Source organism: Oncorhynchus gorbuscha, linkage group LG03 (genome assembly GCF_021184085.1).
Source record: "Oncorhynchus gorbuscha isolate QuinsamMale2020 ecotype Even-year linkage group LG03, OgorEven_v1.0, whole genome shotgun sequence".
NCBI classification, from domain to species: Eukaryota; Metazoa; Chordata; class Actinopteri; order Salmoniformes; family Salmonidae; genus Oncorhynchus; species Oncorhynchus gorbuscha.
The window spans coordinates 86,589,936-86,602,199 of NC_060175.1; the positions used below are offsets into that span (position 1 = coordinate 86,589,936).

Below are 12,264 nucleotides of genomic sequence, written 5' to 3' on the forward strand. Positions count from 1 at the left end.
TCTGGAATCATAGAAATGGTCGACACTGAACTTAGTTTACAGCTAGCTTTAAAGCCACATTTCCAAATCCAGACCCATTGAGTCTAGTGTAAAAACAAAAGAAGCAAAAAAGCAAGGGATGCATTCCATACATTACAGTACAGCACAGGGTCTATGCAAACAGCTTTAGCTCAACCCTCCTGTCCTTTAGAATGAACGTGGGAGGATGTGGCCTGCTGCATACCCAGAGCTGCAGTCAGCCAGTCCAGCCAACACTCCGTTCAGCACCACATAGCCATGCGATAGATGACTCAGCAGCACAGGTCAGGACCATAGACAACTCCCTGTTCCCTGCCTACCACACAGCCTGCCTCTGGTCAGCTTGACCCTCCTCTGGAGCAAATCCAGCGATCAATGTGGCCACAGCCCCGCATAGAGCCAGAAGCATACTAATCATGCTAATCATTGATTTATTTGTCCATCAAAAACTCTGAGGTACAGAAGGACAATGCAGTCTTTACAGTCTTTACAGTAGCTGCAGGCCACCATACCTGGCACACATTTTGAAAACTTAAAATCACAAAGGTTTCAAATTAAAATAATTTACTACAACTACTGTCACTACTACTACTTATACTATGCTTACTATGACTGCTACTACTAATACGCATTAACACTATACATGACTGTAGTAAATTGGTCACCCATATAGTCTTACGGGGGAGCAGCCTGTCTTTGGTAAACCTGCCTGACAGGCCAGAGACCTCCTCGCTGTTCTCTTCCTCTGCTGCTTTCTCTAGGTTGCTAAGCGACTTGCTGCGTGTCCGGAAGTTCCGAAGCAGGTTGCGGTGTTCCCGGTAGGTGATGGGAGGGCTCTCTGGACCGATGTGTACTGGCCGTGGGGTGCCGTAGTAGTTCCCTGAGAGATGGAAGAGAAAGTGAGTTGATAAGCCACAACGTTATTGTTAGAATCATATTTGTACTGTTGGTCCTTTGTGCCAAGAAAGAATGAGCGTAGAGATGGAGATCCCAAACACACATCTGAAAAGGCTATCACTATACGAAATATAGAATATACAGTCAATCCTAAATATTATGATGGAGGTGTTCCAGTGCAGTGCATTCATCACATAGATTACCATCCACCCTTAGGATCAGTAAAGTCTACTCTATTTTCTCCTTAAATTCTATCCTTCTGTTGTGGAAGCTATAATACAAATCAAATTACTTAAATGTATTCCTCCAGCTCATGCAGTCAGAGCAGGGTAAGGAGATAAGGAGAAACATTAGATTGCTGTTGTACTCAGAGGGTGTCTTTTTAATCAGAGAAAGCAGTCCAACTCTAACCCTCCTGGGGTGGAGAGACTGAGACCTGTTCAAGACCTGGTGTCATTAACTACATGGAAATAATAAGGCCTCTGAGAAAATGTTTCTATTTACATTTACATTTAAGTCATTTAGCAGACGCTCTTATCCAGAGCGACTTACAAATTGGTGCATTCACCTTATGACATCCAGTGGAACAGTCACTTTACAATAGTGCATCTAAATCTTAAAGGGGGGGGATGAGAAGGATTACTTATCCTATCCTAGGTATTCCTTAAAGAGGTGGGGTTTCAGGTGTCTCCGGAAGGTGGTGATTGACTCCGCTGTCCTGGCGTCGTGAGGGAGTTTGTTCCACCATTGAGCAGCGAACAGTTTTGACTGGGCTGAGCGGGAACTGTACTTCCTCAGTGGTAGGGAGGCGAGCAGGCCAGAGGTGGATGAACGCAGTGCCCTTGTTTGGGTGTAGGGCCTTCTATCTACCATGCATGAGAGCACCAGCAGTTCTGGACAACTGTGTGATATCTCACTCCTGAGTAAGACCTTTACCTTTAAACAGGTCAACATTCACAAGGCCGCGTGGCCGACGGATTACCAGGACGCGTTCTAAGAGCATGCACTGACCAGCTCGCGGGTGTCTTCACTGACATTTTCAATCTCTCCCTGACCCATTCTGTAATATGTGCATGTTTCAAGCAGACCACCATAGTCCCTGTGCCCAAGAATTCCAAGGTAACCTGTCTAAATAACTATTGCCCCGCAGCACTCACATCGGTGCAATGAAATGCTTTGAAAGGCTGGTCATGGCTCACATCAACACCATCATCCCAGAAACCCTGGACTCACTCCAATCCGCAAACCGCCCCAACAGATTAACGGATGACGCAATCTCTATTGCACATCACACTACCCTCTCCCACCTGGACAAGATGAACATCTACAGTATGTGATAATGCTGTTCATTAACACCAAGCTCATCACTAAGCTCAGGACCCTGGGACTGAACACTGGGCTTCCTGACAGGCTTCCTCATGGTAGTGAGGGTAAGCAACAACACACCCTGTGTTGATCCCCAAACTCGGGGGCCCCTCAGGGATGCGTGCTTAGTCCACTCCTTTACGCCCTGTTCACCCACGACCGCGTGGCCGCACACGACTCCAGCACCCTCATTAATTTTGCTGACGACAAGGCAGTGGTAGGCCTGATCACCGATGACGAAGAGACTGCCTATAGAGAGGTTGTCACTGACCTGACAGTGTGGTGGTAGGACAACAACCTCTCCCTCAACATGGGAAAAACAAAGGAACTGATTGTGAATTACAGGAAATGGAAGGCCAGGCACGCCCCCATCCACATCGACGAGTTTGAGTTTGAGTTTATTTTTATTTTTACAGGGACAGTACACATGAATCAACATTTCAGTAAAAGTGCAGGTTTTAGCCAGCCGGCTAATTTTAAACCGCAGTCCCTGGGTAGGTTATTAAAAACAATTACAATAACAATACAGACAATCAATGAGCAGTGAGGCTGTAGTGGAGCGGGTCTAGAGCTTCAAGTTCCTTGGTGTCTACATCACTAAAGAATTAACATTATCCACACACACCATCACAGTCGTGAGGCTGAAAAGGAGGCTGAAATGTTTTGGCATGGGCTCACAGATCCTCAAACAGTTGTACAACTGTAGCATTGAGAGCATGTTGATTGGCTGCATCACCGCTTGGTATGGCAGTTCTTGGCATCCGACCGCAAGGCGCTACAGAGGGTAGTGGGCCCTAGCTCCTGCCATCCAGGACCTCTATACCAGATGGGGTCAGAGGAAGGCCCTAAAAATTGTTAAAGACTCCAGCCCCCAAGTCATAGACTGTTCTCTCTGCTACCGCACAGAAAGCGGTACCGATGCACCAAGACTGGAACCAATAGAACCCTAAACAGCTTCCAACTCCAAGCCATAAGACTACTAAATAGTTAACCAAATAGCTGCCTGGACTATCTAGATTGGCCCTTTTTGCACTAACTCTTTTGACTCGTCAAATACACCGCTGGTACTGTTTATCATCTATCCTGTTGCCTGGTCACTTTACTCCTATCTATATGTATATAAACTCGGCAAAAAAAGAAATGTCCTCTCACTGTCAAATGCGCTTATTTTCTGCAAACTTAACATGTGTAAGTATTTGCATAAACATAACAAGATTCAACAACTGAGACATAAACTGAACAAAACTAACAGTTAGTATCTGGTGTGGCCACCAGCTGCATTAAGTACTGCAGTGCATCTCCTCCTCATGGACTGTACCAGATTTTCGAGTTCTTGCTGTGAGATGTTACCCTACTCCTCCACCAAGGCACCTGCAAGTTCACCGACATTTCTGGTCCAACAGGTCCCAGACGTGCTCAATGAGATTGAGATCCGGGCGCTTCGCTGGCCATGGCAGAACACTGACATTCCTGTCTTGCAGGAAATCATGCACAGAACTAGCAGTATGGCTGGTGGCATTGGTCATGCTGGAGGGTCATGTCAGGATGAGCCTGCAGGAAAGGTACCACGTGAGAGAGGAGGATGTCTTCCCTGTAACGCACAGCATTGAGATTGCCTGCAATGACAACAAGCTCAGTCCGATGATGCTGTGACACACCGACCCAGACCATGACGGACCCTCCACCTACAAATCGATCCCGCTCCAGAGTACAGGCCTCGGTGTAACGCTCATTCCTTCATCGATAAACGCAAATCCGACCATCACCCCTCACTTTTTGCTAGTCCTGTCTGGTCCAGCGACGGTGGGTTTGTGCCCATAGGCGATGTTGTTGCCGGTGATGTCTGGTGAGGACTTGCCTTACAACAGGCCTACAAGCCCTCAGTCCAGCCTCTTTCAGCCTATTGCGGACAGTCTGAGCACTGATGGAGGGTTTGTGCGTTCCTGGTGTAATTCGGGCAGTTGTTGTTGCCATCCTGTACCTGTCTTGCAGGTGTGATGTTCGGATGTACCGATCCTGTGCGGGAGTTGTTACACGTGGTCTGCCACTGCGCGGACGATCAGCTGTCCGCCCTGTCTCCCTGTAGCGCTGTCTTAGGCTTCTCACAGTACGGACATTGCAATTTATTGTCCTGGCCACATCTGCAGTCCTCATGCCTCCTTGCAGCATGCCTAAGGCACGTTCATGCAGATGAGCAGGGACCCTGGGCATCTTTCTTTTGGTGTTTTTCAGAGTCAGTAGAAAGGCCTCTTTAGTGTTCTAAGTTTTCATAACTGTGAACTTAATTGCCTACCATCTGTAAGCTGTTAGTGTCTTAATAACCGTTCCACAGGTACATTTTCATTAATTGTTTATGGTTCATTGAACAAGCATGGGAAACAGTGTTTAAACCCTTTACAATGAAGATCTGTGAAGTTATTTAGATTTTTACAAACTATCTTTGAAAGACAGGGTCCTGAAAAAGGGACTTTCCTTTTTTTGCTGAGTTACCTCAATTACCTCGTACCCCTGAACATCGACTTGGTACTGGTACCCTGTGTATATAGCCAAGTTATCGTTACTCATTGTATACTTATTCCTTGTGTTATTATTTTTCTATTTTTCTCTCTACATTGTTGGGAAGGGCCCGTAAGTCACAATTTCACTGTTAGTCTACCCTTGTTGTTTACGAAGCATGTGATGAATAACATTTAATTTGTATGAGTGACATTCACCAGCCATGAGACTGCCTGGTAACTGAGGCTGTGTGTATTGGTTTGTGGGTTAGTACTCTAACCCTATACTGTATATAAACTATCATCATTATCTATCTGCGATATACAGTATACAACGTATAGTGCATTGATCACGAAAGAATGTATGTGAAATGACAATGCATTTGAGGCCAGAGAGAGATGACTGGGTGAATGAGTACCAACCTGGGCCTCTTCTCTGCTCACCTTTGAATTTGCCGCTCTCCAGCAGCGCTGCTGACTCTTCCAGAGAGAAGAACTCTTCTATGGAGACAAAGTTGTAGTCCAGCCCAGAGATCTCCCCATCACGGGGCAGTCTGGTCGTGCCTGGAGAGGGTCGATGACAACAGACGAACAGAGCGTTACACATCCCAGTCCGTCTCCACTGTTCACATATACTCCTAATGAAATGAAACTAAGTATTGAAACTGATACCGTATATAGCATTTGCAACTAGGATATGTAGACTCCAGCTTTTCCTTTTATTTTATAAAGATGAAAGGGAGGTAAGTTCATGATTAAATTAACGCTTATTTGTGAGTTGCATGTTACTTGCTTGTAAACCTTTCTAAACCTTAGTGAAACCAGGCTTCCCCAAAAGATTGACCAATACATTATAAAAATATATATACTGTATAATTTATGTTTCATCTCACTATGTTGTAGAATTTTCCTTCATTTCACAAGAGGCTGAATGTACAGTATCTCACTGGAGAAAGCATCCGAGCAAAACAGTGCCCCTCTGTCTCTGTATGTGTAACCCATCTATCTGATGTTAGTTGATTGGACTAAATTGTTTTTGGGGTATTTTAATTGTCACTGTATCAGACAAGGCATGCGTGATTTGAGGATGTTGAAATGTTGAAGCTGAAATGGTGCTGGAATAGTGGAGGCAGCTCCTGTTTTCTTTGCGACTTGCGGTAACTCTCTGTGGTTCTAAATTAATGTTGTTTAGTTGTCCGAAAATATCGTAAACATTAACTTGATTGACCATGCTGTAGGTCATGTAACTGTATGTTACATGCAATATGCTTTGTGGACAGATGGCTCTCTGGTTTTGTGATGAAACAAAGGTGTGGTTGAATTTATTCTGCCACTGTGTCATCTTATTGTCTCGGCCTTTAGGCTTATATATCACGGTGTCAAGGCATATGAACTGACCGATTATAGAACAAACAACGCAATTAACACATAGTTTTTAATATAGCTTTTTTTCCTGGTTTGGCTTCTTCAGTACTGTACCCACACGTCGGTACTGTCCAAACAGCAAACCAAGGTCAAATCCTTGTCCTTCTCCTGGCAGTGTGGGGCCAGGAGGAGGACAAACCCAGTTACTCCATAAAACATATGATTAATGCACTGCTGTCTCACCATCAGGGAGGGCACAGCACTCCACACTACAATGACACACACAGGCAGGAGAGAGCACACACACACACACACACACACACACACACACACACACACACACACACACACACACACACACACACACACACACACACACACACACACACACACACACACACACACACACACACACACACACACACACACACACACACACAGAGAGATCACACACTCCCACACACCTATCCTCTTTATACCCTGAGAGCCTGTTAATAGGTCCCAATCAGCAACAGAAGTTGAGGCTCTGTCTGTAATGAAAAATTCTGATAGCAAAAGAGTGTGTACGTGTATGCATGTGTGTGTGTGTGTGTGTGTGTGAATGTGCGTGTGCGTGTGCGTGTGTGTGTGTGTGCATGCGCGCGTGTGTGTGTGAAGGATGGGGCTGGGACTCATTACCCATGCCCTTCTCTGAGATATATATGACAAGCCAGCAGGAGATAGCTGGGATTATTGACATATTCCTCTATGCATCTCCCTTCAGGCCCCCCCCACCGATCCCACTGGGCCAGGCAGACAGACAGAGAGAGGGAGAGAGATAGCAGGAGTGTTAGTAGAAGGGTAATTAAACACCAAGACACAACTGTCAGTCAAAGACAGACCATGATCAACCCCAGAACTGGCCCTCACATAACCAAATGGAAAATAATCCAGTGTGCTTTTTCCATCTCTGAGTCATTTAGAATTCATGGAGGTCTTCCCTGACTTTGAATCATCCTATGTACAGTCAAGGGCAGATACCATATACCAATGCACTGATGATGCCTCTAGGGGTGGGGTGGGAGGACAAAGGCATATGTACAAACAGTTCCTAGAAGAGCACATCATACAGTATCTAGTTCCCAAATGAATAATGATAACGTTGTGTCTGTGTCATAACAACCCATAGAGACATTAGGTAGCCAGCTGTTTACTGCACCTCCCCCCGGCACGACCACATACCTGCTTTTCATTTCATTCTGCCGCTAAATTATTGATAAATGACCTGCGTTTACTTAATTCTGTTCAGCATTTCATATGAGCATTGTCCTGCTCATAGTCACTGTGTAAACATTTTCCTTGCCAGTGGCAACAGAATGGAGAGTACAGTAGAGTACACAGTGTGTTTTAAATGGTGAGAAGTGCAAATCAAAACTACATTTAAATCAATCATTTTTCAGGTCCCCTATGAACAAAATTAAATGCAGTGATGCTATGCACATTCACTTCACTGTTCAAATAGAAATTAACACATTTGTTTAGCATTCTGCTTTCTTCTGGAAAATGTGAAGTCCAAGATGGACAAAGGGGGTGTTGTTGGTGCTGTGTTTCTGGACCTAAGGAAGGCTTTTGATACTGTTAACCATGAGATTCTCATCACAAAATTGTCCAAGTTCAACTTTTCCCCCGATGCCTTGAGATGGATGAAATCATACCTTGAATGCAGAACTCAGTGTGTCAGAGTGAGCAATGAGCTGTCGCCCACTCTTAGCTATGATGTGGGCGTGCCCCAAGGGTCAATACTGGGGCCCCTCCTGTTCAGCCTGTACATTAATGATCTGCCTTCTTTCTGTACTGCGTCTGAAGTTAAAATGTATGCAGATGATACAGTGATATATGTGCATGCAAAGAGCAAACAACAAGCTGCACAAGAACTCACTACTGTGATGGTCCAGGTTACAAAGTGTCTCAGTGACTCGGGTTTGCATCTCAATGTGAAAAAAACTGTTTGCATGTTCTTCACAAAGAGGGCAACAGATGCTACTGAGCCAGATGTCTATGTGTCAGGGGAGGAGTTTCAGGTTGTATCTGATTTTAAGTACCTTGGCATCATACTTGATTCCAACCTCTCTTTTAAAAAGCATGTGAAAAAGGTCATTCAAATAACCAAATTCAACCTAGCTAATTTCCGATTTACACTAAATTGTTTGACTACAGAGGTAGCAAAACTGTACTTCAAATCTATGATACTCCCACACTTAACATACTGCTTGACTAGTTGGGCCCAAGCTTGCTGTACAACATTAAAACCCATTCAGTCTGTCTACAAACAGGCTCTCAAAGTGCTTGATAGGAAGCCCAATAGCCATCATCACTGTTACATCCTCAGAAAGCATGAGCTCCTGAGTTGGGAAAATCTTGTGCAATACACCGACGCATGTCTTGTATTCAAGATCCTAAATGGCCTGGCTCCCCCTCCACTCAGTATTTTTGTTAAACAGAAAACCCAAACATATGGCAGCAGATCCACAAGGTCAAATCAAATCAAATCAAATTGTATTTGTCACATACACATGGTTAGCAGATGTTAATGCGAGTGTAGCGAAATGCTTGTGCTTCTAGTTCCGACAATGCAGTAATAACCAACAAGTAATCTAACTAACAATTCCAAAACTACTGTCTTATACACAGTGTAAGGGGATAAAGAATATGTACATAAAGATATATGAATGAGTGATGGTACAGAGCAGCATAGGCAAGATACAGTAGATGGTATTGAGTACAGTATATACATATGAGATGAGTATGTAAACAAAGTGGCATAGTTAAAGTGGCTAGTGATACATGTATTACATAAGGATGCAGTCGATGATATAGAGTACAGTATATACGTATGCATATGAGATGAATAATGTAGGGTATGTAACATTATATAAGGTAGCATTGTTTAAAGTGGCTAGTGATATATTTTACATCAATTCCCATCAATTCCCATTATTAAAGTGGCTGGAGTTGAGTCAGTGTCAGTGTCAGTGTGTTGGATGCAGCCACTCAATGTTAGTGGTGGCTGTTTAACAGTCTGATGGCCTTGAGATAGAAGCTGTTTTTCAGTCTCTCGGTCCCAGCTTTGATGCACCTGTACTGACCTCACCTTCTGGATGATAGCGGGGTGAACAGGCAGTGGCTCGGGTGGCTGTTGTCCTTGATGATCTTTTTGGCCTTCCTGTAACATCGGGTGGTGTAGGTGTCCTGGAGGGCAGGTAGAATGCCCCCGGTGATGCGTTGTGCAGACCTCACTACCCTCTGGAGAGCCTTACGGTTATGGGTGGAGCAGTTGCCGTACCAGGCAGTGAAACAGCCCGCCAGTTTGTGAGTGCTTTTGGTGACAAGCCAAATTTATTCAGCCTCCTGAGGTTGAAGAGGCGCTGCTGCGCCTTCTTCACGATGCTGTCTGTGTGAGTGGACCAATTCAGTTTGTCTGTGATGTGTATGCCGAGGAACTTAAAACTTGCTACCCTCTCCACTACTGTTCCATCGATGTGGATAGGGGGGTGTTCCCTCTGCTGTTTCCTGTAGTCCACAATCATCTCCTTTGTTTTATTGACGTTGAGTGTGAGGTTATCTTCCTGACACCACACTCCGAGGCCCCTCACCTCCTCCCTGTAGGCCGTCTCGTCGTTGTTGGTAATCAAGCCTACCACTGTTGTGTCGTCCGCAAACTTGATGATTGAGTTGGAGGCGTGTGGCCACGCTGTCGTGGGTGAACAGGGAGTACAGGAGAGGGCTCAGAACGCACCCTTGTGGGGCCCCAGTGTTGAGGATCAGCGGGGTGGAGATGTTGTTGCCTACCCTCACCACCTGCGGGCGGCCCATCAGGAAGTCCAGTACCCAATTGCACAGGGCGGGGTCGAGACCCAGGGTCTCGAGCTTGATGACGAGCTTGGAGGGTACTATGGTGTTGAATGCCGAGCTGTAGTCGATGAACAGCATTCTCACATAGGTATTCCTCTTGTCCAGATGGGTTAGGGCAGTGTGCAGTGTGGTTGAGATTGTATCGTCTGTGGACTGCCATGAGAGGTGACTGTATAGTTAGTTACCTTAAGGAAAAGCACCTTTAGTAAATCTGCTTTCTCTGTGAGAGCTTCCCATGTCTGGAATACACTGCCATCAGACACACATAACTGCACCACCTATCACACTTTCACAAAATGCATGAAGACATGGCTAAAGGTCAATCAGATTTGTGAACATGGTCCATAGCTGTGTATTGCCGCTTCCATGCTGTCTGTTGTCTGTAGCTTGTGAGTTGTGGAGGTTTGTCTTGCTGCTTTTTGTTCTATGTTGCTCTGTCTGTATGCTACGTCTTGCTTGTCCTATGTTGCTCTGTGTGTGCTCACTGCTCAATGACTGTCTGTATTGTAATTGTTTTTAATAACCTGCCCAGGGACTGCGGTTGAAAATTATCCGGCTGGCTAAAACCGGCACTTTTACTGAAACGTTGATTAATGTGCCCTGTAAAAATAAAATAAACACAAACTCAAACTCATATCTTTAAAAAAGTATTACAAACAAGAGCCACTTATTTGAAAGGGCAATACATGAAATTTGAATATAATATGACGCGACTTCACACTATAAGGCCACTGTTGACTACATTTACACACCATTCACTCCATTCTGGGATCTACAGTTGGTAATTAGCTTCATTTAACTCAACGGTTTTACGTTAGTATAAATCATGTCATTTTAGGAGCAACACAGCTCCTGAAGTGGGTGACACTGAGCAACTGTTGCACTTCACTCCTTAGGCTGAAGTTTTAGCCAAAAGCACTATCTATTCTCCCACCATGAAAAACAATACCACTATGTTTCAAACCAAGCATGGGAGGTATAAGGTCCAATAAAATAGTGTCAGTTGAGTTGACTTGCTTACTTGTGTTGTTGCAAGTGGGCAAATTTGGTTTAAACGTTGTTCCAATGTTTATCTGTGTCAGTAGCCTATAGGAGGGAGAGCAGCAGCAACATCTCACTGTGTCATCCATCTCCTGCAGATCAGAGGATTACACAGCCACAAGCTGAGCTTGCTGCCTCGCTTTCACTCCAACTTAGAGCCAGGCAGGGAGTTGTGTCACAAGTCTATCTCCACACAACTCTACCACCATAAATGCTGAGTATATTTAAAGTACAGATACTAAAAATGAATAGACTAAGATCAAACTGATCCATGATCCTCCAACCCAATCTAGCCAATTAGTAACTGGATAAATGGAATTGTTGTGTAAAATGGCTTGGAGAATATGTGTGCCTGTTTTATGTGTATTGTTTTATGTCACTGCGTTCAAAGCTCAAAGACACAGAATGTCTTGTTGTTGTCTTACGTATTCTTGGGAGTGACCTGCGTCTTGCTCTTTCAACGAATCAGAGAGACACGTACTCGAAGGGCTGACTGGTCTGGCAGACTGTTCCACATGACCTACTTCCTGGCTAAACGAGAGATCAAACTCTCCATCGCTGCAGGGCTGGCCAGGCTACGGCCAGCCAGGGTGGTCTGTGCCCAGCCAGCCAGACAGACTAATGACTGTGTAAGAGAGACAACATGACACAAGCCAAACATATCAGACAGAAATCCACACCATAGTCCTTTCCAGTCCACTCTCACGGTGACATCATTCAGGCCCTTAGAGAAAGGTTTATTAAGACAGCAACAGATGCTCCATACTATATACCCAAGAGACTTTGTCAAATGTTTTGGATAACTTTAAGACTAAAACACATCTGAAATAAAAAGAAAAGGGAATATGTTACCAAACAAGGAGAGACCAGACATATGTCTCTGTGAAATAGCATAAAGACAGAGAAAGCCACCGATACGGGCCGGAGAGTATTCTACGCGAAGGAGAGAAACTGCCACTCCGGATAAAGTGTAACAATACAGACAGTAGCCATGGAAATGTTCTAGGGAATATTCCTCTTATCACCTAAACTTGCCATGTTTGGCTGATGAAACCAGGGTAACAACTACATTTTAAAATCTACTCAATACATCTTCCATTTGCATACATTGTCACAGAGGTGTGGCAAAACAGCTTCCCTGGGCTCTGATTGTGATTGCACACCAATTAACACAGTTCTCATGGTGACAGCC

At 44.7% G+C, this 12,264-nt stretch overlaps 1 protein-coding gene across 1 annotated transcript in view; it reads right to left on the minus strand.

The window, feature by feature from the left end:
• Nucleotides 1–505: 505 nt before the first annotated feature.
• Nucleotides 506–12,264, minus strand: part of LOC124017796 (membrane-associated guanylate kinase, WW and PDZ domain-containing protein 3-like) — a 25,780-nt gene continuing 14,021 nt past the window's right edge. Inside the window, exons 3-5 of the mRNA XM_046333010.1 lie at nucleotides 5,220–5,339; nucleotides 733–898; nucleotides 506–530 (exon numbers count right to left, since the gene is read on the minus strand). Of these exons, the coding sequence (XP_046188966.1) occupies nucleotides 506–530; nucleotides 733–898; nucleotides 5,220–5,339 (311 nt within the window). The remainder of the gene's footprint in view (nucleotides 531–732; nucleotides 899–5,219; nucleotides 5,340–12,264) is intronic.